Source organism: Wasmannia auropunctata, unplaced genomic scaffold (assembly GCF_000956235.1).
Source record: "Wasmannia auropunctata unplaced genomic scaffold, wasmannia.A_1.0 LD335787.1, whole genome shotgun sequence".
In the NCBI taxonomy this organism is placed as follows: Eukaryota; Metazoa; Arthropoda; class Insecta; order Hymenoptera; family Formicidae; genus Wasmannia; species Wasmannia auropunctata.
In genome coordinates, this window is record NW_012027103.1 from 199129 (window position 1) to 226380 (window position 27252).

The 27252-nt window shown below is 36.0% G+C and overlaps 4 protein-coding genes across 5 annotated transcripts in view; 3 read left to right on the forward strand and 1 right to left on the reverse strand.

Moving 5' to 3' along the window:
• Positions 1–6363, forward strand: part of LOC105456068 (replication factor C subunit 1-like) — a 7232-nt gene extending 869 nt beyond the window's left edge. Inside the window, exons 3-16 of the mRNA XM_011699847.1 lie at positions 628–813; positions 888–1041; positions 1125–1555; positions 1688–1867; positions 1949–2239; positions 3063–3225; positions 3320–3529; positions 4292–4518; positions 4601–4941; positions 5013–5231; positions 5325–5498; positions 5576–5651; positions 5794–5964; positions 6074–6363. Coding sequence (XP_011698149.1) covers positions 628–813; positions 888–1041; positions 1125–1555; positions 1688–1867; positions 1949–2239; positions 3063–3225; positions 3320–3529; positions 4292–4518; positions 4601–4941; positions 5013–5231; positions 5325–5498; positions 5576–5651; positions 5794–5964; positions 6074–6178 — 2928 coding nt within the window. The 3' untranslated portion in view covers positions 6179–6363. The remainder of the gene's footprint in view (positions 1–627; positions 814–887; positions 1042–1124; positions 1556–1687; positions 1868–1948; positions 2240–3062; positions 3226–3319; positions 3530–4291; positions 4519–4600; positions 4942–5012; positions 5232–5324; positions 5499–5575; positions 5652–5793; positions 5965–6073) is intronic.
• On the reverse strand, positions 6187–10960 carry LOC105456067 (angiotensin-converting enzyme-like). Its single transcript, XM_011699846.1, has 8 exons — positions 10672–10960; positions 8834–9212; positions 8209–8527; positions 7906–8130; positions 7265–7790; positions 6850–7104; positions 6599–6774; positions 6187–6461 (listed from the first exon to the last, which is right to left on the reverse strand). Exons 1-8 carry the CDS (start codon positions 10680–10682, stop codon positions 6427–6429), a joined length of 1926 nt encoding a protein of 641 aa, XP_011698148.1. The 5' UTR covers positions 10683–10960; the 3' UTR covers positions 6187–6426.
• An 8110-nt stretch (positions 10961–19070) lies between these two features.
• LOC105456070 (actin-5, muscle-specific) lies at positions 19071–21901 on the forward strand. 2 transcript variants are annotated; one of them, XM_011699849.1, is made up of 2 exons: positions 19071–19172; positions 19998–21901. In XM_011699849.1, the coding sequence occupies exon 2, from the start codon at positions 20019–20021 to the stop codon at positions 21147–21149; it is 1131 nt and encodes a 376-aa protein (XP_011698151.1). In that variant the 5' UTR covers positions 19071–19172; positions 19998–20018; the 3' UTR covers positions 21150–21901. The 2 variants fall into 2 exon arrangements, with proteins under 2 accessions (XP_011698151.1, XP_011698152.1); XM_011699850.1 differs by lacking the exon at positions 19071–19172 and adding an exon at positions 19185–19287.
• A 1643-nt stretch (positions 21902–23544) lies between these two features.
• The window catches only part of LOC105456080 (actin), a 4274-nt gene continuing 566 nt past the window's right edge, over positions 23545–27252 (forward strand). Inside the window, exons 1-2 of the mRNA XM_011699856.1 lie at positions 23545–23638; positions 26587–27245. Of these exons, the coding sequence (XP_011698158.1) occupies positions 26613–27245 (633 nt within the window). The 5' untranslated portion in view covers positions 23545–23638; positions 26587–26612. The remainder of the gene's footprint in view (positions 23639–26586; positions 27246–27252) is intronic.

Here is a 27252-nt window from a genome sequence, read left to right on the forward strand (position 1 = left end):
TGCTCTTCCGATCTTATAGAAAAAAAAATACTTTGTCTATTTATTTGTACCAGTTTATTTTTATGACTTATTTAAATATAAAAGCACACTAATAGGTTCAGGGCACACTAATAGGGACAGTTACCCTATATAGAGGAAAAAAGAAAGCAACGTGTGCTTTAAAGGGAGTGTTCACATTAGGAGCTGAAAAGCAGAATTTGTTAGAAGCAATTACAAGTTGCACTGGTAGTTGCCACAATATTTCCATAATTCTGTAAAAATGTTTGAATGAAGATTAGAAAAAAGTGAAGAAAGTTATTTTTTTCTCATTATAATAATAAATAATAAATAATAAGTGTGAATCGGTAGAATGACAAATCAGGAAGCAGCAATTGCTGCTTTTCATTCTGTTCTTTCCCTCCTAATGTGAATGCTCCCTAAAAGAACATATTTTTGAAGAGGTTTAATCATCATATTACATCAAAATTGTATTTCAAAATTTGTATTATAAAATTTTAATGAAAATTTGTGAAAAATTTTGAGTCGTAGCAAATGAATATCTAGTCGATTTATTGTCATGGTCCTGTTATTTCTATAATTCTCTTTGTTACTTGCAATAATGTCAATTTGGGCAATTAAATTGTGCAGGTCGTACAAAAAACAAAGAAAACTTCCATCTTGTCTGACTCTGAGGATGACGTGGAATGTGATAAGAAAGCAAGTAAGAAAAATGAGAGCGAGAAATGCAAGGTGATACCTGCTAATGAATTATTTGGCAAGAAGCCGATAACAAGGATAGAAGAGACAAAAGTGTATAAAAAATTGCAAGTAGTGGTAAATATCATGTGCAGGTTACCAAATTAGAAAAATTAGGAAATATTTCTACAGCTTTCTGGAATTTGTTCCAGGAATCCGAGTTCCACGATGACAAAGATTTCGATGCTGTGCTTAAGCAATTGGACGTGTTTCAAGACACCCTGTTGCAGGATAACAAGAAGAAGGCTAAGAGCAATACCAAAAGTGCGGATACTCCTAAGAAATCCAAAGCTGCAGTTAAGACAGGTATGTTTATAATTCTAATTTATTAAACTTTAAACAAATATTGTTACTCAAATATGTGACATATAACAGAATAACGTTTACAGAAGTGAATTCTAATAAGAGCAGAAAACATGAAACATGTTCTTTAGAAGATTCCAAAAGTAAAATTAACAGTACGAGTAAATTAAGATCTGAAGAGGTGAAGAAATCTCCGATTAAAAATAATGTACATTCAAAAGTCGCTTCCCCTTCAAAACAGAAGGAGAAAAAAGGTAGTTTCAATGGAGACTTAGATATAAGCGATAAGTTTACTAAGACCTCTAAGCAATTGAGTTTGGACAACTCGAAGAATTCAACGATTACCTCTGCGTCCGAAGAAGACAACCTTACAGAAAAGTCACCGAGTAGGAAGAAAGCCAAAACGGTGGATTTATTTGAAGAGAGGATAGAGAAAAAGAAGCAGCGTGCTATTATGTATGAGAAGTATCTTCAGAGAGGCGGCGCCAGAAATCCCGGTTCAAAAGCGATCCCCACAGTAAGAGACTTTAGATATGACAATAACATTATATTTCTGAATGAAGTCGAGACTGTTCTTTGATCAAGATTAGGAAAGATTTTCAATTAATATTCCATAGCTCAGATTTTCAATTAATCTTTTCTATCTCAGGGTGCCGAAAATTGTTTGGCCGGAGTGAGTTTCGTGATTACTGGTGTTTTGGATTCCTTGGAAAGAGAGGAAGTTGATGAATTAATACGGAAGTACGGTGGTCGGACTGTAAACACGGTATCGAACAAAGTGAATTATATTATAGTAGGGGATGAGGCTGGCCCATCAAAATTGGCAAAAGTACGTTTTTCACATTTTCTGATACCATGTTTCGCGCATGCGCATTTTCGTTTCTTATCTGTATGAAATAAAATTTTTCAGGCCAGTAGTTTAGGCATCAAACAAATATCCGAGGATGATCTGCTAGAGATGATTCGCACGAGACCGGAAGGTAAAGCTACGGGTATCAAGCCAACTGCGACGAAGTCGGTGAAATCAAACGGGAAAAAAATATTAAGGAAATTCGAGAGCGAGAAATTACCATCGCCGAACAAAGAAAAAGTATCGGATTCACCTAAGAAGACGCCACCACCCTCACCAATGAAAACCAGTGTGACGACGAAAATGTCACCATCAAAGCAGGCTTCGGATACAAGCAGTAGTACACAGAAGGTATCTAGACATTAACTTGACATACATGCACACGCAAAAATAATACAAAATTACATAAAATATAAGAGTTTAAGGGGTCATGCCACTTTTGACGTTTTAGAACGATACCTGAAGTTTGGGATTTTTTTGTGAGTAAATGGATAACTTTATTTAAAATCTGCTTAGAGGACATTATTATACATATATAAGAAATTAAAAAAATATTTTTTTATGTCCAAAATGGCGGCGCCATTTTGGCCTACACTTGTGAAATCCCTTTTTTTCTATCGGTGTACAAGATTCCAAGTACACGATTTGACCTTGGAAAAAAACACAAAGAATTTTCATTATCTACATATTAAAGACTAATGAAGTACGTTGGGATTTTTCAAAATATTGATTTTTCTCAAAATGGCAGCTATTTTAAGAAAGACTTGTACTGGCGAAAAATACACATTTTTCGTAAAATAATTGCCATTTTGAGAAAAATCAATATTTAAAAAAAATACCCCTACGTACTTTATTAGTCTTTAATATGTAGATAATGAAAATTCTTTGGTATTTTGTTTAAGGTCAAACCGTGTGCCTGGAATCTTGTACACCGATTTGAAGCTACAGAAAAAAGGGATTCCGCAAGTAGGCCAGCTATTTTGGATATAAAAAAAATAAAATATTTTTTTACTTTCTCATATATATACAATAATGTCCTCTAAATAGATTTTTAATAAAATTATCTATTTACAAAAAATCCCAAACTTAGGTATCTTTTAAGGCCTCAAAAGTGGCTTAACCCCGTAAAACAATTTCCAGCGATTTATTCTCTGTTTTTATTATATTCATCTAGACAGTAACAAGTATTGGGTCAGAACCGTTTGTTGAGAAGTACAGGCCGAAAACAATGAAGCAGATTGTAGGTCAGCAAGGAGAGAAGAGCTGTGCACACAATTTGTACATATGGCTGCGTGATTGGCATAAAAATCGTCAGGATCCCAAATTCAAAGACGGCAGTACGTCAGCTTTTATCTTGTCGTTTTTCATCAAATCATACTGTAGGTAAAATGATATTAATCTGATTGTAATTTTATTTCTCTGTTTCAATAGCTGGCAAGCAAACTCACGGGCAAAGTTTCAAAGCCGCCTTGCTGTCCGGTCCGCCGGGCGTTGGTAAAACGACAACTGTGCAAGTTGTCTGTAAGGAATTGGGATACGATCTTGTGGAATTCAACGCCTCCGACACGAGAAACAAGACGCTTCTGAAGGAAGCGGTCTCGGGACTGTTATCCAACACCACGATGAAGGACTATGTCACAGGTGGACATATATTATTTAAGGGGAATTTTGCTTTACAAGACTTAAAAAAAAATGATTTTTAAGATTTTTTTAGCTAAAATGAAATTGAATAATTTCAAAAGTTTAGTGTTTTACTGTATATTAGAGCAGTGAAAAAATTTTTTTTTATTAATAAATGTTTTTTAATCAATAATAAACTGCCTTGGTAACGCGCCGCTGGAGTTGTGTATAATCTAAGAGACGTAATTTTCGTCTAAAATAAAACCAAATTTTTTCTTAATTTTTGTAAAATTGTCTTCTATATGAGCCAACAATATTACAAAAAAAATTTAATTAAACAACTTTTGCAAAATAAAGGTCAAATATTTTCATGAAAATTTTAATAAAAAAAAAATTGTTTTGACTTATCCAATTTTTAAAATTTGTAAAGTTTCGTTAGTTTATATAGAAAATAATTTTATATAAATTAAGAAAAAAATTGGTTTTTTTTGCTTTAGACAAAAATTACGCCTCCTAGATTGTACACAATCGAACAACTCCAGCAGCGCGACGTTTTCAAAATATTTTATTATTTATTAAAAAAACATTAATAAAAAAATTTTTTTTTCATTGCTTAAATATACAATAAAACACTATTAAACTTTTGAAATTATTCACCTTCGTTTTAGTTGAAAAAAATTCTTAAAAATTACCGTTTTTTTAGGCTTGTAAAGCAGAATCTCCCCTTAAATTCTTGAGATAATCGCGTACCATTTTCTTGTCTGACACGCAATACGTTTATAGGTAATAAACAAAAAATTACGAGCAAACACGTGCTGTTGATGGACGAGGTCGACGGTATGGCCGGCAACGAGGATCGCGGTGGCCTACAGGAATTAGTTGGTCTGATAAAATCCACGGAAGTGCCAGTTATCTGTATATGCAACGACCGATTTAACACGAAGGTGAAGACGATTTCTACGCACAGCTACGACCTGAAATATCCGAAGCTCCGAGTGGAACAGATCAGGGTACAGCTTACAGAATTTATTTGTAGAATCTAACCCGAGTAACGTTTCTCGCTCGATATAATTCGATATTCCTCTTTACTAGAGTTCTATGAAGTCTCTGTGCTACAAAGAGAACATCAAAATCTCGACGGAGGATCTCGATCGTTTAATCGAGTCGACGAATTACGATATCCGACAAGTGATAAATCATCTCGAGTTCCTCGGCAGCCAGAACATGTCTCACGTGGAAACGACTGGTAAAAAACATAAGAATAAGAATTTCAAGCTCGGTCCGTTCGACTTCACGAAGAAAGCGTTCAATGCGGAAGGGCAGAAAAGTATGAGCCTGGACGATAAGATCGGCTTATACTTCCATGACTACAACATAGCACCCCTTTTTGTACAAGAAAATTATCCGGGAGTCAGATTATTTCAAGCGTCACCGTAAGTATGTTACGACACACCTTTGTAGCGATGAAGGCTGGATAATCAATGGACCTGTGTTACATTCGCAGTCATCAGAGGCTAGAAAGAATTGGCAACGCGGCTGACAGTATATCGCAGGGAGATCTCGTTGAAAAGATGATGAGGAGCAGTATGATGTGGAGTCTACTTCCGATGCACGCTTGTTTCTCGTTCGTCATACCGACTACTGAGATGGCGGGATGCTCCGATCCGTTGATACGATTCCCCAGCTGGTTCGGACGAAATTCGAAGGCCACGAGATTTAATCGGTATTAACGGAATACTGCTCTTTTTTTATTGTAACGCGATTTATTGCGATTAAATCGAATTGACGGCAACTCCGTTCGCTGTATTGCTTCCAGATTAATGCAAGAACTGACGACGCACACGCGATTAGCCACGGGCGCAAGCAAGGACGCCCTGAATTTGGATTATCTGACCCATATTCGAAACGCCATCGTAAAACCTCTGATAGATAACGGTACAGATGGTATAGAAGAGGCGATGAATGTTATGGGAAAATATTATTTGACCAGGTTCGTATTTTATTTGTATTGAATGTACTGGAAGAGGCACGAGGACATACGTATGCTTATATTCAATTTTTCCTTAGGGAAGACTTGGACTCGGCAATAGAAATTTCTCTTTGGCCAGGAATTCGCGATCCTACGAGTAATCTTGATAGTAAAGTATGTGCAATATTAATAAAAATACTGTTTAATAACAGTTAAGATTTTTAATCATTGTGATAAAAACAATGATTAAAGATTTTAACTGTTATTTACTGTTTTATAAAAATTTTAATTACATTAACGTCACTGATTATCTCAGGTGAAAGCAGCGTTTACGCGAGCATATCAGAAGAATCCTCCTATGCTGCCGTATTCAATTAACAGCACTGCAACAGTAAAGAAAAGGTCTAGGCAGGATAACGATCTTATGGAGGAAGAAGAAGGTGATGATGAAGAGAGTGATGATATTAATTTGGATAAGATGATTAAGGTAATGTTAAAAATTATTTCGTGATTCTATTATAAAATATATCAGTTTAAAAAAAAAAAATGTATATATATATATATACATATATGTAATCATGTAATGTATGTTTTAGGCAAAAAAAACTACCGTTGCTAGTACGAGCAAAGCTGCTACATCGACGAGAAAAGGGAGCGAACCAGCTAAGAAACGCGGAAGAGGACGCGGTAAAGCAAAATAGGAACAATATTAAAAGATGGAATGCATGTTTTTATTTAGACTTGAAACACACAAAATTAATCCTTCAATCACGAACATTGTTCGCTACTCGAATTGGTCGGAGCGTTTACGTGATCGTGGAATGATTTTTATATATTAGTTTTAATTGCATTAAAACGCAACACTTGGCGTTTGTTTCAAACTGTATTTTCTATTTTTTCTCATTAATGGAGAATAGGTTACTCCAAAAGCTCATCGTGATACTTAGCTTTAGTTCACAAGTTCTGCTCTCGTTTGTACGCATTCTGAAATGACAAAAAAAACTATTAGAATTATATGTCTTAATTGCCACATAAAAATATCTGATATAAGATATATGACGTAGTATATAAAATTAACAATAAAACTTGATGAAATATTTTTATATATTTATAACGCGTACGCTTTTTAGTGGATTTCCATCCGATGTATTCGTTAGTTTTCTTATTTTCCTCGGTCAGCCAATCGGTCAAGGGTTTGAAGTACTCCAAGAGTCCAGCCGCATCCATTTGCCTTTGACCTGAGATCTTCTCCATCGCATCTGGCCATGGCTTCGAAGAGCCCAACTCCAACATAGATCTATAAATGAGATCAAATGTGTGATCCGATACTCGAATTGTATTCTTATAACGTTGACGCGCGTGTCGCACTTACTTCAACAGATTTCCGGCATCCTTATTATTGTAAATATCACATTCACTCAACAGCCTGGCATCTGGATTACTCGGATCGTATTCCTTCGCCTCGGTGCACAATGCCTTGTGGAACTGGAATTGTATCACGAAGCTCACATAATACCTTATGTACTCGACATCCGCGATTATGTGATACTTGGAGCCAGGATCGAAGTCCTCCTCCGTCCTGTCCACGGGAGGTTCGATGCCCTGATACTCCTCGGCGAGCGACCACCTTGAAGTAAAAAAAGTTCCGATTTACTTAAAGTAGTTTTTAAGTTTAATGTTTCTGAAAATTTGATTTATTGAATTTTTATTCGAGGAGGTACATATTGTTAAAAAAAAAGAAAAAAGTAAGTACGAAGGGATTTTTTTTGTTTATCTAAAATACTGACCAATTACAATTGTAATTGTCGGGCGTGACTTTTCCCTGGAACACGTTCCAGCGCCATTTGTCCATCATATAAGCGAAGGGCAGGAAGACGATCTTGTCGAGACCCTTCGCGTAGAGGTGATTGAGGAGTGCCTCCCGGTCGGTCGTGTCGTCCTTCAGTAGACCGACCTTCTTGAGATGGCGCGGGGTGGACGCGCTGAGAGAGATAACGTCGCCGACCGCCTCGTGGAAGCCTGGATTCGCGCCCTCCTTGAAGATCGTGGGCTGATCCTTGTACTGCAGATAATACTCGACGTGGCCCATCTCGTGATGCACCGTCATCAGGTCCTCCATGTTGACGCGCGTGCACTGCTTGATCCTGAAATCCTTGCCGTCGTAGAAGTCCCATGCGCTCGCGTGGCAGATCATGTCCACGCCGTCCTGCTTCGTCAGGATCGACTTCTCCCAGAACAAGTCCGGCATGGCGGTCAGGTTGATCGACGTGAAGAAGTCCTCGGCGAGGCGGAACATACTCGTCGCGTTGTAACCTGCTCAAAGTGCCACGAGGCATTATAACAGGCAATATATACCAAGCCAAGGAAAATGAGTCGGGGAAACAAAGAGTTGGTGAAAAGTCTCGAAAGACTGCGAACGTAAACCTGCCTTGTTCGACTAGAGCGGCGGTAACGTCCGGCAGCTCTTTGCCCGGGAACGGCACGGTGAAGCCCGCGATATTCGACCAGGTTTGCGCCCAGACGTTGCCCAACAGATGTGCCGGGATCGGGCCGTCCTTGGAGACGACGTCCTCGCCGTACTTCTTCCTGAGCTCGCGCCGCACGTAGGCGTGCAGTTGTAAGTACAGCGGCCTCAACTTTTGCCATTCGCGCTCTGTCAGACAGATTTTGCTGTTCTCAATCAAGTGCTCCCGTTGAACGGCCTATATAGCCGCCGCGCGGATGGTCTTACCGATTTGCTCGGGGAAATCGTCAGCCTCGTAATCCTTCATCCAATATTCCGCGTAGTCGGAGAAGTTGTTGAGCCTCGCCGCGGTGTTGGCCAGCTCGACGTACGTGGAATACAGAGATTTGACTTTCTCGCCCGACGCCCTCCTCCACTCCACCCAGATGTGCTTCAGCTCCTCGGGGTCGCGGCTGTTCATCAACAGCTCGGTGATCTCCGGCTCGAGCGCGAGATCGCACTTGCTCTTGTTCTTGTAATCACAGATCTTCGCCGTGCTGTAGATGTTCTCCATCTTACTGATCGTCGTCTCGAAGTCTTTGTAACTCTGCAATCATACCATCTCTCAGTAGTGATCCAACTATTCTAACTTATAGTCGCACTTGAATGAGAGAGAGAGAGAGAGAGAGAGCTATCTTATTTTTTACAATTTCGAAGCTTCGAAAGAATTCGAAACTTCAAAGGTCTTTGAAAGTTTCGAAGAGCTTCGAAAGTTCGCAGCTTCGAAATAGAGAAAGAGAGTAACCGTTCTAATTTGGATCAACGAAATGAATTCCGGTTTTCGGCTGAAAGTTTATGATTAATAAATGAAATATAATTAATATATACATTCTCTTTGTATGTTAATTCTTACGTCTTCAGGAAGAAGAGCGGGGCCGAGTACACCGAGCTTCTTGAACTGTCTCCTGACTAACTCACAGGGGTGCGCGTCTTCCAAATCGAAGGAGTTCACTTCTTGAGCGACCTGCTTCATGACAGCTGCTGCCTCCGCAGACACCCTCAGCTTTTCCGCCAAATTCTCATCCGTCAGATTCGACGCGTAATTCCATCCGGCGTTGCTCTGTTTGTTATTCCATTCTGCATACAGCGCCTCGGAGCGATCCAAGAGCTCCCGGCCTGTTTGTTGAAGAGGACCTTCGGTTGTAGTCTGCTGATTTTTGCTGAGATCCACTGAGAGCTCCTCCGTCGTTGGCTTGGCTGCCACTAGGGTTACAACTGCTGCTACCAAGATTCTAATAACCAAATCACATTTTATTAATAATTTAATAATTATTATAGAAAATAGAAAAAATTAATTATTACATTTTTACAATCGTGAATAACTAGAGAAATTATAAATAAGGCGATATATTTCAGCTTAACTGAAAGCTTATATAACACGTTAAAAAAATTAGTGGACAACTTTGATTATTTCAATCGTGATACGAAATGTGTTTTGTGATTACTATTTATTTTGAATGTTTTTGCAATATTCTAGCTTATCAACATTACAATGTTTCTAAACGTTTTCTAAAACGCAATGTTTTTACTTTGATAAGATAAAATTAAAAATCTCGTATTAACACTGGAAATATTAACATTTTTTACTCACTAAAAGGACAAAGCGAAAAAATTACTATTAAAATAAAGGATGAGGTAAAAAACAAAAAAATTTATCTCTAAAAATGTTTTCCCTAAAACGAGATGTTTTTATTTCGATAAGCAGATAAAATTAAAAATCTCGTATTAACACTGAAAATACTAACATTTCTTACTCACTAAAAGGACAAAGCGAAAAAATTACTATTAAAATAAAAAGGATGAGATAAAAGACAAAAAAATTGATCAATATTGAAAGATAATTATTGAAAAAAATTCAGAATCCTATCTTTTACACAAGAAATATATCTTCTATGTATAATCTAAAAAGTAAAAATGGTCAACTTAAAATGACCGCTCAGTACTTCTAGTATTAATAAAAATCGATTTTATTAATAGTAAGTAAAATATATCTTCTATAATCTAAAAAGTAAAAATGGTCAACTTAAAATGATCGCTCAGTACTTCTAGTATTAATAAAAATCGATTCCAAGAGTAATTTTTATTTTTTTTTAAATTGCATTTCTTTTGGATATGAATCAAATTGAAAATATTAAGGAACTTGAATTGATAAACAATATCTTTGAACACAACATTGTTCGACGGAATGTAACACGATATTAAATGACATCGCGAGGTCGACCAATAATTTAAAAGTCTCGTATAGGCGCGAAGTGCACTCGTCCGGCGTATTAACTCGTTAGATCATGAATGTCATCGTGCATCCGGACAAATCTATATGTAAATGCCAACCACAGTACCTCGGCCCTGTAATACACTGTGGATAACCAAAAGATAATCACTCTTGCTTCGCGAAATGATTAAACGGCGTTAAATAAGTTCGCGAAAAAAAAGGAATATTGACAGAAATTTATTTTACTATTATAAAATAAAAACAATTTTTATGATAACACATAGTAAAACACAAGAAGATATAATATTATACGATCTATCTTTTTATTGTAATAATTACTGATAATGACTGATGATTTTTTGAATTATCAATTATAGCAATATCGTGCGTCTCTTCGCATTGTAGCGACGTCAATTTACTCGTAGAGTTTAATCCCGTGAAGAGTATACGTTATGTTAATGAATTAACGGGACACTTACAGGCGCAGCATGTTGATTCGCCGATCTTTCACAGATCTTTACGAAATAATTCGGTTTTGATGATTCGGTTTCACTGACGTTCTCCGCAGCCGTGATTCGTAACCGTCACCCAATCGTCGACTGACCTCCGCTAGCGAGGCACGTTATCTTTTATGCGACTTCCCACTCTTCGTGAACAACTGATCGCGCGCTCCTGGCATTCTCTAATAAATTCAGATACGATCCTGTCGTTTGATTTTGCCCAATTTTGCCGTGTTATATTTCAACCCGATCGGTCGTGTAGTTCCATAATTCTCATGCTATCCCGTCGATTGTTTTGGACCGAGAGAGAGAGGAATTTTTTTTGTTTATTATTTAAGGAGCGTGCTAGAGATGCGTTTCGATATTCATTGTGTATTAAAAATTTAAAGTATACGTAACGTGAATTATAACTTTTTAGTACTCTCGAATAACGCAAGCTAGCGCTATTTGAATTATATTTTGTCCTTGTTTTAATCATCCTTGTCTAATGATAAGAATGAATAATGACATAATGCTGATAGCGCGCTTATTGCCGAACGCAGCATGCAAAGAACATATCGCGCGCTCACATGCTGTAACAACGAAAAAAATAGTTTTCCAGAAAATTAGTTTGAATGTTTTGAATTATTAAAATTTTGCTATATTAATTTTGAAATTCAATTTTAATGTAATAACTGATTGTAGAAGATTAAAAATATGTACTTTCAAGTTTTGTACTTTGTTTTTTCTTTGCTTTATATTCCCGTTTTTTTGCAAGCAACTAAAAAATAATTTTTTAATTATGTTGTACCAATAGTACATAAAGTATGAAACATAAAGAAAAAAAGAAAAAACATATTTTTCAAATGAGCAATGTGTGTTACAGAGAATAGAATAATTATTTTTTGATATTTCTTACTTTACATAAAATATAAAAAAATAATTCACTTGTATTATATTATATCTATTAAAATATCGATTGTTATTTTCATTACATCGTAATAATGCTATTATTAGTGTCTTATCAAGTCCTATAACAAACACCAATATGTAATATATGTTGTAATTTTTCATTTAATAATATAATATAATATTATATTGTTGAGTGGGAAATTATAACTGTCAGGTTTTTAGTGTTTGCTCAGATCACTTTATTTTGTCATTCTGTTCTCATTGTTTTTTTTTTTTTTTTTTCAAAAGAAAAGACTTTAGACCTAAATTTCGTTTCTTTGTGTCTAATTTTCCTCGCGTTCATAATTATAATATTAAAAGGACTTCTATTTGAAAATTAATTAGAGTGTAGAGAAGAACACTTTGCTTGCCATGCTAATCCCTTCTTGCACAGTATTGCCTCTTTTGCATTAAATCGTTCATAGCATAATCTCCTTGGGATATATAAAATAAATTCCGGATGGATGAATTCTGATCAGCACAACGTATTCGGCAACGAAAAATCGATGAGCCTTGGGGGAAAATGTATTGTGACAGGTCCGGCCACCTTCGTATTTTGCATTGTTTACTGCCGTGGGCTGAAACTAACGATGGCCCGGCATTAATAATGCCCAATATAAAAGCGTATGTATATCTCTATCCGACCAGTTTCGCATTCTGGACTCGTGAGAGAACGAGCGTCACCGCGTCGCGCCGTCGTCCTCCGATTCTTTTCGCTTCACTGGCGGCTCTTCGAGCCGAGGTCACGTCTCCTGGACTCGATACCGATCCAAGGGCTAACCGCGATACGATCACGGAATAAAAGACTGCTCATTATATTTCGGAGATAGTTATGTGTAGTCCAGTGTGCCTTAAGCTGGACCTCGCAACTCTAAATTTGAAAGACAAATGTGGACATTTTTATTTGAAAATTAGAATATATGACAAATTTTCTCACAAAACGCGTATGTATCTTATTAAAGATTTAAATCTTTCAATAAAAATAATATAAATGTTACTTTCAAAAATTGTCAATCTTAAAGTTTGATCTCATAAAAAAAAATTCTTCTTAAATTTGCTTATGTATCCTTAATTTAAAATTTATAAACTTTAATATAATATAATTAAATAAATTTATAAAAGAGAATAATAAGAAACAGAATTTTTATTTTTCAACAAACTGAAATCATGAAATAATGTAAAACACACACAAAACTAAAAGATATAGCATTTATAATTAATAATTATAGCTTAATAAAATGTTTATGTTTTTACGATGTTCATATCTATTTGACAATTTATAAAATATTTTAATATTAATTTTCCGATTTTTCCAACATAATTTCAAACTTTAGATTAATTTTATGAAAAATGAATTGAATATGGGTAAAAAATATTATAATAAATTTATACAACACTATTTTTGCTAACTTTATTTACAATATTTTGAGCGCGTTGTTCATTACACTCGCGAGCATCATTATCTTTGTCTAATTTTTGATAAATAACAAGGATAAAACAATTTTTCATAAGCATTGAGAACGTCAAGTGGCACGTGCAGTACGTTTTACGAAATAGATTTGGAATAGCTGTCTCGTGCACGCGTGCATGCAATAGTTTTAACGCTATCTGAGCGATATACAGAATTTTATTGCCAAACATGAATATTTATTGATAATATATTTATTGATAATATAAAATAATTATTTTAATAATTAAAAAGATATTTGTAATATGTCTTTTTTCATTTTATCGAAAAAATAATTTAAAAAAGTGGCAGTCAATATCGGAACGCAGCCTAAGTAAGCTGAAACGTTCCATCAATTCGTTAATTATTAAATTATCAGTTTTTGTATTTATTAATTAACCAAAATAGTTTTGCTCGTTTATTGGCCTAACTCTTATCTATAAAACGAATAAACAATGTTTAATATATTTTTTTTGTTTTGTCGAAAAGATAACAAGGTATTTTTTTCGTTAACTTTTTTTGAATTATTTTTTTGATAAAACAAAAAAGACATATTACAAATATCTTTTTAATTATTAAAATAATTATTTTATATTATCAATGAATATATTCATGTTTGGCAATAAAATTCTGTATATCGCTCAGAGAGCGTTAAAATTATTGCATGCACGCGCACGACACAGCTATTTCAATACCATTTCGTAAAACATACTCCACGTGCCACTTAACGTTCTCAATGCTCGTGAAAAATTGTCTTACCCTTGTTATTTATCAAAAGTTAGACAAAGATAATGATGCTCGCGAGTGTTATGACTTACGAACAATGCGCTCGAAATATTGTAAATAAAGTTAGCAAAAATAATTTTGTATAAATTTATTATAATGTTTTTTACCCATATTTGACTCATTTTTCATCAGTCATCATACAAATTCACATTACAATTAAAATTGACATTATCGACGCAGATGTGTTCTTACGTTTGTCGCAGTTATATAATCTTGACTATCATAAATCGTCATTGAATAATACAATGTCTAATTAAAACCACGTGTACGTATCTGTGCGTGTTCCATCGTTTCCCTCATCCTTGGCGTTTGATGTATATTATATGATGTATAGTAACGGTTGTGTTAAAAAACAACAAGGTGGTTTTATCGCTCAACGCCAACTCGATAGTGTAACGTTGTCACATAAACGTCACACAATCACATATGTACAGTATATGCAAAATGTTTTTATTAAATTACGCTTGTTTTTATTGAAATATTAGTCATATGAAAGGATTAACTTTTGACTGGGACTTGCGCGATAAAACCACCTTAAAAAGAACATTTTTTCGTTATCTTTTAGACATCTTTTTGCTTTGTAGAAGAGATAATTTAGAAAACGTATCATTTTATATTTATCTTTTAATTTTTTGTGCTGTCTGAGAAGTTTGTGTACAAATGGAAAGATACTGTCACATTAACAGAAAGACACCTTATTTTTTTGATAATAATTTAAAACATTTGGTCCAGAATGCGCATCCGTGTCGTTATCGGTCCGCGCGTGCATTCTCAATTAAAAAAAATTAATTGAAGTATCAGAGGTTCTATAACACGGCAGAAGAGCGTCCGTACAATGCTGGTGGCGCCGGGGACACCCAATGTCAAGAACGTCGTAAAATAAATTAACCGTAGATTTCAGGTTGAATATTTGTTTAGGTTGCAGGCGTAAATACTTTCTCCTCGCCGGGGCGCAGATAAGAGAATTCGTCGAAAATTTTCAACTGCCGCCTATAAAAATACGAGACGCTGAAAAAGCGACCCGTTTAAGGAGAATATTTCGCTAATCGGCTCTGGTCAATAAAATGCTAGCCAAGAGAACTGTGAAGAAACGGTACATTTGTTGTTGAAGCTTCCGCTCCAATATAATTTATGTAAATGAACTCATGTGTAGTCAAAGTTCTTTACACTAATTATAATGAAATATTATAATAAATTTGTACGTTTAATGGAACAATAATTTAATTAATTAATTTTACATATTTTTGTTATGTTATTTTTTTTTCTTCCCTTTAAATTATATGTATACGTGTATCTATGTAATTCAGAGAGCGAGCGAGCGAGCGAGCAAGAGAAAGAGAGAGAGAGAGAGAAAGAGAAAATCTGAGAAATATGTTCAGGTATACCTTTTTTCTTTTATAGAATTATTAATTATTATTAAAATTACATATAAAATTATATAATGTTACTTGTAATTCTACGATTCAAATCTAATCGTAAGACATTATGTGTTTTATCTCATTGTGTATAGTTTCCAATGTTTTTGCCCTTTCCTTCACTGAACTGTGTTGCATGAATTTGTTTCACATCAAGGAACAAGGCTGCACTAGATTTCACGAAGGTATTCAAGATATAAAATTTGTAGGACGTTACAGCATGAGATTTTCTAGAACAGTTCAATGATCCATAATAAATCGGACAATCTAAGATTCGAAAGAGAAATCAACGTAAATTGAAACGCACTGAGACTCACAACCACTAAAATAGTTGTTTAGTTGTTTATAACAAGAAAGAACAATTTAATAAGACACTAAAAAATGACTTAGATTTATTCTTTGAAATTTTCAAATAATCGATACCGATAATAAATAATAATCAATATTAACGATTATGTTAATATCATAAAGACACTTCAGTTTATTTATTTTGAGTAGCATTTTATATCAGTCTTTAATTAAATGTAAAAAACAATAAAAACCTAACAAGATTCCCAGAATTAAAAATACAATAAATAAATAAGGCAGATGGGAATCGGCGTAGTTATTGGTAGGTACGCAATATTTCATTTACATAAAATTTCTTTTATTCTAAAAGTTAGACGTTTCGGTTATCTTTTTTAGCCATTCTCAGTGACGATTATAACAACAGTTACATTAAATTCTCGCTCTTATATTTTTTTAATATGTGCATTCTTTCATGTCTAACTGCTTTCTCACTCACTAGACATGGAAGAATGCATATATTAAGAAAATAAAAGCGAGAGTTTAATGTAACTGTTGTTGAGGATAAAGTAAATGCTATAATCGTCATTGAGGATGACTAAAAAAGATAGCCGAAAAGATAGTCTGATTTTTAGAATGAAACAATAACTACGCCGATTTCCATCTCCCTTATTTACTTATTATATTATTAAATTTTAAATTAAAATTGGTATTTAATCATCTTGAGTAATATTTGAAGCCACATAAATTAAATTATCAATAAATTAGAGTTGGGAAGTAACGCGTTATTTGTAACGTCGTTGTTGTTATCGTTACTTTTTTCCGATAACGATAGTTACTTTTCTCTATCTGTAACAAGAGTAATTAACAGTAACATGAATTGTTACATTTTTACAGTAACGGTAACAAATTCAGCCGTTACTTTTATCGTTATTTTAGTTCTCTTTTATCTTTGTGTCCATTCAATATATGTAACGTGAATTATAGATTTTCAATGGCAATGAATATATAAACATTGCTTTCTTAATAACGATCAATAATAATGTTTAAAAACCATATTTAATAAAAATTATCGATAAAAATTTGTATTTGTAAATTGCATCTATATTTATAAAAAGATAAATATACTAAAAGATAAAGATATTAATATAAGAAATTAGTAGAATCATATTAGATAAATTTAAATTTAAAGCTTACTATGTACCTATTTAAAGTTTTAATATTGATTTTTAAATAATATAATTCAAATGTAATATACTTATTCTAATGTTAGAAAAAAGTAACGAATCGTTATTAAGTAACTGTTATTAAGTAACGCGTTATTTTTCACAAAAAATAGCGGTAATGGTAACGCGTTACTTTTTTTACAGTAACATTTTCAACCTCGCCAATAATCTATTTAGAGCTACATAGATTAGATTATTATACCGATAAGTTTTTCTAATACTTCTACGTAAGAAAAGAAATAAAACCATTGAATGTGTTTCTAATTAAATACAAACTGTTCTTGATGATTATGCTTCTCAGAAATACAGCTTTATATGGTAAGTTTTACGAGTTCTCTAGTGAGCGAATTAAATTGAACAACGATTAAGTGAATCGTTGAGATTTATTCTTAGCGCTGCTCTCCCAACCGTTTAACATTTCCTCGACGTAACAATGAATTATTACACGAGAGGCGCACACGCGGCAACGTTTCATTATATACGTATAACGAATAAATTAAATTTGCCAATTGGCAATTCGTCCAAATATCTGAGAACACAGTCACGGCCACGTAGGTGGTGAGACGACTGGTGATGCTCGAACGCTTTATCGATCACGGGGAAAGAATGCGGCTGGAGCCGAAGAAAATCTAGAAGCTCGCAACACAGAACGAGTATATAGCGATAAGCGTTTCCGTGTCCTTCGTTCCGTTAATGGATTCTTTGAGCATATAAGTACTTTATCTACCCGCGGAGTACATCGTCCCGCGTTAATACCCTGATTTGGCCATGAGCGGGTATTTTCAGGAGCGCCGCGAGGCGTCGGGGATTTCCAACGTATGCCAAAAGCATCCTCGGCAACGAGAATTGACCACGAGAAGCCAAAGCCGAAGAAGAAGAAGCAAACGACGCGACGATGAGCTAAAAGATGGGATAATGAAGATTACGTACCATATATACATATAATAAATTTCAATTATTTAACATCGGAAATTTTTTTTTAAGAAATTATAAAATTGCTGATAAGTCAATTAAAATCCACGAGATTCGAGAAATCTATTTTAAACGCGACATCTTATTTAAAGCGGACCTATACTATCACGTTCTTTTTATAGAATTTCTTTTAACTGTGTAATTTCTCACAATACTTAACAAAGAGAAGGCTATGGGAGTTAGGCGCGGTGAGAGATGCGCAAATTAGTAAAATTATGTACTGATGAGTAAAATAACTTAATGAGGTAATTTAAATATTGCAAAATTCTAAAAGTGATACTTATTGAAGGTGACTAAAAGTTAATCGAAACGTTCGGAATTTTGTAATATGCAAATTACCTCATTACTTTTTCAACGTGTGTAATTGAACTAATTTGCGCACCTTTTACCGCGCCTGTAACTCCCACAGCCTTTTCTTTGTTAGTATTGTGATTTTAATCGTTGAGAGTTCTAATAAATTTGTATACTTATTTGTGTAATTTTTAATATAATAATAAATTTATAATGTTTTCTTCAAGAATCTTTTTCATATAAGCAATTTACAATATCTACACGGAGAGAATTTTTTTAAAATTTACCCTGCAAATCGTGTTAATTGTGGGACAATATAGTATTTAGGCAAATTTTATTGTGCACTACAATAAATTTTACTGTAAAATCTTATTGTAGTACACAGTAAAATTTGCCTAAATACTATATTGTCCCACAATTAACATGATTTGCAAGATAAATTTAAAAAAAAATTCTCTCTGTGTAGACAATTTAAAATATCTAATTCTAACACAGTGAAGAATTTGATTGCAATAGAGGGAAACTCATGTGTTTTAAATCCTTAAAAAAAATCGAAACGTTCTACGTAACTATGAAAACCTGCTTACTCCTTACGATATTTAATCAAAGATCTATTTCAAATTTAAAATAGATTTCTTGATGAGCTGCGGCATACAAAGAGCAGATAACTGCAGCGACGGGGTGTCGGCAACCGGCGTTAATGTCCAGATTAGGAGATGCCGGCCGTTCCGCGGGGATTTCCAAGAGAAGTAGAGGAAGATGAAGACGGAGGAGGAAAAAAGAGGGAAAGAGGAGGGAGTGCGGGAGAGGAGAACGACAATGACGGCGATGATGAGAAGCGATGCGTCGCGGCGCGTGAACGGCGTCGCCGCCGTTCTATCGCCCAAAAGGCATCTCTCGAGAACCGAGCGACGTCGTGGCCGTCCGGGCTTCCTGGTCCGTTCACCACCACCCGCGTGCCCATCGCCGTGAGGCGTGGGCAGCATCGCTGGCCAGCCCTCGAGGCGTCTCGCGTGCCCATCTTCGGTAGCGTCGCGTATCGCGCCGCGGACGTTATATCTGGCGTCGCGACGCCCTCGAGCCTCAGCCGCTCCTCAGCCGCCCGTCGATTCACAACTCACCCTCACGGTTAGTAATAGATCCGCGTAGATAGACGTTCTTCTCTGTGCTCGCCTCGAAAGTTTGCGCGCAGTTGTATAGAAAAGTGCCGGCAAGAGATTCTAAAAAGGAAAAACAGAAACGTGTCAGTGTATAAATTAAAGGGTTTGATCTTTTTTTGTGAAGGGCAATTCTGCAATGCGATCGAAGTTTGGAGAAAAAAATTGGATTGATTCTAAAGTGATTTAACGTATTGACTAGGATTAGAACAATGTTGTGTCACTGTATGGCAAAAAAATTGTATACTATATAGGAAAATTCTTGTGAAAAGAATTCTGTATGTTATATCAGGAAAACAGTATGTAGTGGCTAATTACTTAAACATTGGCCAATACAAATTGTTTCCTAAAATAATTAAGATTTGATTTTTTAATTATAATAAAAAAATAGCATTGTCCCAATCAATATTTTAATTACTTTGTAATAAAAATAATTTTTAAAAAATTCAAACAATATTTAATAACTTTTTTAAAAAAAGGCTTATTATTTTATCAGAATTATTATAATTTTACTTAAAAAAATTTGCTGTATTTTTGAAAATCAAAATATTATTAATTTAAATATTAAATGTTTAGCTACTTTTAAAAGAGATATAATTAGACATTTCCTTATGATTTCTATATATGCTTTGAACAAAAATAAATACGATTATGTAAAACTGCGAAGAGATGCCAAATTAAACCAAATTAAATGGAGATTTATATTGAAACTCTCATAAATTCGGAAAAATCATAAAAATCAGTTTGCAAATCAATATAATCGATTCTAATTGAACAAATTTTTTTTTTTTTACAGAGAAACTAAAAAAGCAGCAAGATGTGTGATGACGAAGTAGCAGCCCTGGTCGTAGACAATGGCTCCGGCATGTGCAAAGCCGGCTTCGCCGGAGACGACGCTCCCCGCGCCGTCTTCCCATCGATCGTCGGTCGACCTCGCCATCAAGGAGTGATGGTCGGTATGGGTCAGAAGGACAGCTATGTGGGTGACGAGGCCCAGAGCAAAAGAGGTATCCTGACTCTGAAATATCCGATCGAGCACGGTATCATCACCAATTGGGATGACATGGAGAAGATCTGGCATCACACCTTCTACAACGAATTGCGTGTCGCTCCGGAAGAACACCCCGTCCTCCTCACTGAAGCGCCCCTCAACCCGAAAGCTAACCGCGAGAAGATGACGCAGATCATGTTCGAAACCTTCAACAGCCCGGCCATGTACGTCGCCATCCAGGCCGTCCTTTCCCTGTACGCTTCCGGTCGTACCACCGGTATCGTCCTGGACTCCGGTGACGGTGTCTCCCACACCGTACCCATCTACGAGGGTTACGCCCTTCCCCACGCCATCCTCCGTCTGGACTTGGCCGGTCGCGATCTTACCGATTATCTCATGAAGATCCTCACCGAGAGAGGCTACAGCTTCACCACCACGGCTGAGCGAGAAATTGTCCGCGATATCAAGGAGAAGCTTTGCTATGTCGCCCTGGACTTCGAACAGGAAATGGCCACCGCTGCCGCCAGCACCTCCCTCGAGAAGAGCTACGAGTTGCCTGATGGTCAGGTCATCACCATTGGTAACGAGAGGTTCCGTACACCTGAGGCTCTCTTCCAACCTTCCTTCCTGGGTATGGAATCTTGTGGTATTCACGAGACCGTCTACAACTCCATCATGAAGTGCGACGTCGACATCCGTAAGGATCTCTACGCCAACAATGTCCTCTCCGGTGGTACCACCATGTACCCCGGTATCGCCGATCGTATGCAGAAGGAAATCACCGCCCTCGCGCCCTCGACCATCAAGATCAAGATTATCGCTCCCCCCGAGAGGAAGTACTCCGTATGGATCGGTGGTTCCATCCTGGCTTCCCTGTCCACCTTCCAGCAGATGTGGATCTCCAAACAGGAATACGACGAGTCTGGCCCTGGCATTGTCCACCGCAAATGCTTCTAAACGCGTCATTGCACGATCGACGCAACAGCGTAATCTTCGAAAGAACATCATCGTATCTCGGGGAGAACACACGAATAGCATACAGTTCTGGCCCGAGCAATCAAGCTGCTATGAGAAAACATCATCAGAATCAGAGCATTATCATCTACTGTCAATCCTCATTGGATCTCATCGAATCATCGTCGCGGCCTCGCTCGTCGTTGCGCAAACAACGACGACCTGGCTGATCATCATCGTCGTCGCAGTCTTTTTGTAAAACTGCAGTCGACAGCATCATTGCTCACTTAATGTCACCATCACGGCCGAGGTAGCGGTTGGCGAGATTGCCTCTCGTCACAGAGCCTCTCTTGTGGTAGCCTTGAACGTAGTCGAGCATTTGAAAGGATCTTCGCGCATGGATGCGGATGGATGCTACCATGTGCTTCTTTCGACCCACGAAAGGGACATTCTGGTAGACGTAAGGACGCGCAGGGATCTCGACAGATTACGCTTGGCAACGAGCTTCGAGACTACTTCGGGAGGGCTGCGCTCGTTTTTCACTGTCACGCGAGCGTTCTCACCACCGTTCGAGAAATCGATCCTCTCTTAATACGTATTATATATTGATTACATCTAGTCTGCTAACCAAAGCAACTAAGCATCTACCGATGTACTTCTATACTTTAATTTATTTTGTAAATATTATACATTATGTTACTATATATTGTTATACGATGCCAAAGTCAATTCAAATACACATTATATCACACCACTGTCGTTTCCATTTCATGAACTTTTTACATTACCTCACGTGAGCTTCATGTATGGCTTATTTCTGCGGTTCCTCTTGGCGCAACAACATTATTATACTTCGAATCTCGTCAAATAGTTTCTCAAACTTCCTCGCCTCGAGTTCTCTTTTCTATCTGTAAAATAAATCAAGAGTTAAAATATAACTTTTTTAATTCTTCATGTGAGAACTTATACGCAATCATTTGTATTGATGATCGAAAATAAGAAAATAATTAGAAATATATACATAAACAAAATTTTTCATACCAAGAATAAGTAAAGTAAATCTGCTATGGCCTCCTTCTTTCAATTAATTTAACATTAAGAGAATAGAGAAATTTGCTTAGGTTTGCACTTCAAGAACAATTTCGAGTATTATTTAACAATCGCTATAGTAAATAAATTCGCAGCCGAGCACTAAAATGTTGTGTTTTCTCACATCGCTCTCGCGTCCAAATTTGTCTTCGATCGCGACGGAGTAGCCTGCGTTATTTTAAAATAACTGTTATCGTTACGCGTAGTCGCGATGAGTAACCTTGGCCCAATACAAAATTTGCCCTAAATGAATTTACCAATATAATTTATTTCTCTCTTCTTTCTCCCTGACAAAATTCCAGTAATGAGAATTTTCGCGTATCGCTTCCAGCTAACAGACTCGCTATAGTCTCGCTTGAAAAAGAAGAAGAAACGAGAATCTGCTTCCGATTGCAACGAGTTATTGTCTCGTGCAGTTTTTCGTTAGTTATCGACTCTAGAAAATCTTTCGCAGGCGTTTTCGGACGCTCCATTGATATTTAGGGATGAGAATCTCTGCAATAAAACCTCTCGCGAAGAAGTTTATTTCGGTCGCATCGCATAATCTCAAAATACTTCTGCTAACTTGTAATATCCATAGGAACGTGATTCTGGTTCAGAGGGCTTTCACGATCTCTTCTTCGTTTTTTGTACTCATTAATATGATCGATACATTTATTGTTACGAAAAAAATGATAATTCCGCAATGATTTCACATAAACAATAAAGATTGCAGTTTTAAACTAAGAGATAATTTACTAATAAGAAATTATTAAAATCGAAGAATATGAAACTTTGAATAATAATTTTTCTATATGAAATTTGTACAAATATCGAAAACTATGTTTTAAAAAGGAACGTAAAAGAAAATCAGCATATACATGTATGTATATAATTGCGTGAGAATATTTGTCAAAGAATATTTTACAAAAGATTTTTTGTTCTAAAACAAAGTAGTCTGTTTAAGTTAGGCGTTTGAAATATTTTTACAGACGATGTTTTATTCAGAAAACGAGAGAGAGAGAGAGAAAAGAAAGGAGCAAAATACAGATATTATTTGATGCGAAATTGACTCTTATACAAATCTTAATTAATTTTAACGTTTGTAAAACGACGCATGGATAAGTAAAGAAAAAAAAATTAACTCGGATTAATTCGTTGAAGCGATCGGCGTCTCGATGCAATACAGGAACGCGCCGCGATGGTATTTCCAAAGCGGCGAAGCATATTCTCCGGGCCCGCTTAGGGGCTGCGTGGCCGCCTAGTTCGGCGAGCGTCGCGACGCCTCGCGAGGCGATGCCTTTTTCGTGCCTGTCGGGCAAGCACCATCCCACGAAAATGCGGGGGCGTCCAGACGAGAGCATATAATCGACGTCGCGACGCCGCCGAGGCACAGACGCCGCTCCACCTCTGTCCCGTGCACGGTACGTAGACATAGTATCACGAATTTTCGCATCTCCATCGCCGGATACACATCTCACTCTCTTCATCACGGAGAACACGAACGTTTTCTGCCTGTTCCCGCGAAAATTTTACCAAGACGTCCGCGTGTTATGGTGATTAGCGAACGAAAGTGATAAGCTGCTGCATCATTAGGATTATTCGAGATAACCAGCAATTCAGAGTAACAGCTTCATTATCTTAACTTATATTTAATCAAAATTTTGAAGTTAAATTCGTCGAATGCTTCAGCATTTTATATTATAAATCGATATTATAATAATCTATTAAAATTTAAATTAAATAATATCTAAGAAAGAGAAAAATCTTGTCCGTATTTTTTAATTGTTTTCAATTACGATAATATTTAATGTTTAAGATTGTTATTTAATATTAACAAAATGGATATTTACTTATTTGAAGGATCCAGTTTGTTAACGGAATTATTTAAATTTACAAGTTGATCATATCTTTTTTTTACGCTCCTTTACTTTTCTTTATTCATAATTATTTTCTTTTAATTTTAATTGATAAACGAGATTTATATAAATGAGATTTATATAAATTAAATTTGAGTGTTGAAAAGTATTGGAAATTTTAATGCGCAAACAAGATAATTTAGAGATCTTAAATAGAAGTTTTAATTATTTCTTACATATTATCATTATTTTTGAATATATATTAATTATTCAATTTGATATAAGACTTAGCTTGGCTCGTAGTTATTTCTTTTTTAATTATTTTTTTTAATATTAAATATGCTACTTGCCTTAAAAAAGTTCTTTGACCATTGCTGAATCCTCGATAGAAGTTCAAGTTCGCAGCGTTCACTCCATTCATTGAGATTGATTCTTGGCGTACCGTCAAGCCACTCTTATCCGTTGCATCCAGTTATACATCTATCTTTCGATAACAGGCAGAAAATGAATTCCTGTCCCCAAAAAATTAATATTAGTCTATAAGTATAGTAATCTAACAGTTTAATATATTTAATCTAACATTTAACATATTTAGCAACATTATCTACTTATTAGATAAATGATACTTATTAAATCATATCTGAAGATATAAAAATATTCTAAGATAAAGTTAAAAGTAACTTGTAAATTGAATTTTGCTAACTTAACTGTATACTCTTTGTTTTTTAATAAATGTTAAATGGTATTTAAAAAATAATTGTTGTATAAGCCAACAGAATATTTTTTGAGATAGATTTATTTTTATAATTAACGTTTAATAAGTTGATTTAAACTGACTCGAATTAATTCTTGTAAATTCCATAAATAAGAAAATTTAAATATAAGCAAATTTAAATTTAGCTAATAAAGTGCAAATACAAAAAAATTATTTTATAAATGTTTAAGAATCAGAATTCACAACTTCAAGTCATCATTTTTAAGTGTTGCAATAAAAATCGTTGTATAATCTATAAAAAAAGAAAGTATAATATGACCTTAAGTTACAAAAACGCAGAAATCATTTTACGAATTTTTAAGAATTAAAATATCTTAATATTTCATTTGCTTACGTTTAAAAAGCGTTTAACGAGCGAAATAACTAGTAAAATTATGAATTATGTATATCAAGTTTGCGGATCTTCCAATGACCATAAAAGGGCTCATCTCCTGTGAATTGTACCCCTTGTGTGTCTTGGTTCCTAAAATTACTCATTCCTCTAAGGATCGCTTCCCTCAACCGTCGGTTAACTTTAAACATAGCTCGACCGCCTCTCCTAGGCTCTTTCTAGAATTACAAAACTGGCGAGGTACGCGTTGGGATTTGCGTTAACGTTAAACTGACGTTACCGATGCCGGGCGTAAAAGCCGCGAATACACGCGGACGTGCAGGGGCGAACGGCCGTTTTCTACATGGTCGCCCTCATAGTCGCATAGTCGAGGTCTTCGGCCGTGCCATGCGATCGCGTTTTGGTCCTTTTCCGCGGGCAGGCATAATTTTGGCACGCTCGGCGTTGCTCTGCGGCGGGACGTTATGTTTTATCCGTCGTCGTCGTCGTCGTCGTCGGCTACGGCGGCGGCAGCGGTAGCGTCGGCCACCATAATCGTCGCTTGAACTTATTAGGGAGCGTCCGTCGGCCGTACGTCTAAAGTTAGCGACGCGCCGGGCGAAAATAGCGCCGCGACGCCGGGGCCGCTTTGCCTATCGCTTTATAGGCAACTAGGTCAATTCTGGCTACGCGCAACGCTCACCGGGAATCAGCTTTATCGGAGAGCCCTCGAAATTCGCCCGGCTATCATCGGATGTATATAATAATACTTTTTTTCAAATAAATTCTACCGCTTCTCCAATTTGAACTCCGAACTGTAAAATAATTCGAATGTTCTGTTCGTGAAGATGATTGTGCAAACTTCATTCCTTGGGAAAGTCTTGAAAGATCTGCAATTTAAAATTGTACATAAATATCAAATTATTTTTAATATATTTATATCATCATCCCATATTTTAAATATACTATAGTAATTTAAAAATATTCGTAAAAAATTAAATACTTGTAGTAGAATTATTCAATTGATATTCCTTTAATTACTTGTGTAAAAAAATTTTTTTTATAAAAAAATATTTTAAAAAAACTGCGTTTGCATACAAACTATTTTTGGTTTTTTAATTTAATTTTGCTTTTCTTATTATTGTTTATGTAATGGAATAAAATATAGTATATTTTAAATAATAATAACTATTAATAACTTATTCTTAACAAAATTCTAATTATTATTTTATCGAATAAGAATATGTCAGTGGTACATAATGTGTTTAGAAAAAACAAAAATAATTTATGATATTATCAAAATTATATTAATATAATAATAGTTAATAAGTGATTATCATATAGAACCCACATACAAATAATCACAGACTAAGAGACATTATAATTTTTTAATATAAAACTTAATCGAGATAATAATTTCTGTTACAGAGCGTTGAAATCGAAGAAAAACAACAATGTGTGACGACGAAGTAGCTGCCCTGGTCGTAGACAATGGCTCCGGCATGTGCAAAGCCGGCTTCGCCGGAGACGACGCGCCTCGCGCCGTCTTCCCCTCGATCGTCGGTCGACCTCGCCATCAGGGAGTGATGGTCGGTATGGGTCAGAAGGACAGCTACGTGGGCGACGAAGCCCAGAGCAAGAGAGGTATCCTGACTCTGAAATATCCGATCGAGCACGGTATCATCACCAATTGGGATGACATGGAGAAGATCTGGCATCACACCTTCTACAACGAATTGCGTGTCGCTCCAGAGGAACACCCTGTTCTCCTCACCGAAGCGCCTCTCAACCCGAAAGCTAACCGCGAAAAGATGACGCAGATCATGTTCGAAACCTTCAACAGCCCGGCCATGTACGTCGCCATCCAGGCCGTTCTTTCCCTGTACGCTTCCGGTCGTACCACCGGTATCGTCCTGGACTCCGGTGACGGTGTCTCCCACACCGTACCAATCTACGAGGGTTACGCCCTTCCCCACGCCATCCTCCGTCTGGACTTGGCCGGTCGCGATCTTACCGACTATCTCATGAAGATCCTCACCGAGAGAGGCTACAGCTTCACCACCACGGCTGAGCGAGAAATTGTTCGCGATATCA

What these genes read in the sequence shown, in the direction of transcription:
- LOC105456067 (XM_011699846.1), bottom strand. An exon ending in CGATTTCCCCGAGCAAATCG is followed by an intron (nt 8,131 to 8,208) that starts GTAAGACCATCC and finishes TCTGTCTGACAG; the next exon opens with AGCGCGAATGGCAAAAGTTG. An exon ending in GACAATTACAATTGTAATTG is followed by an intron (nt 7,105 to 7,264) that starts GTCAGTATTTTA and finishes TTTTACTTCAAG; the next exon opens with GTGGTCGCTCGCCGAGGAGT.
- LOC105456070 (XM_011699849.1), top strand. Translation starts at nt 20,019, where the DNA reads ATGTGTGATGACGAAGTAGCAGCCCTGGTCGTAGACAATGGCTCCGGC.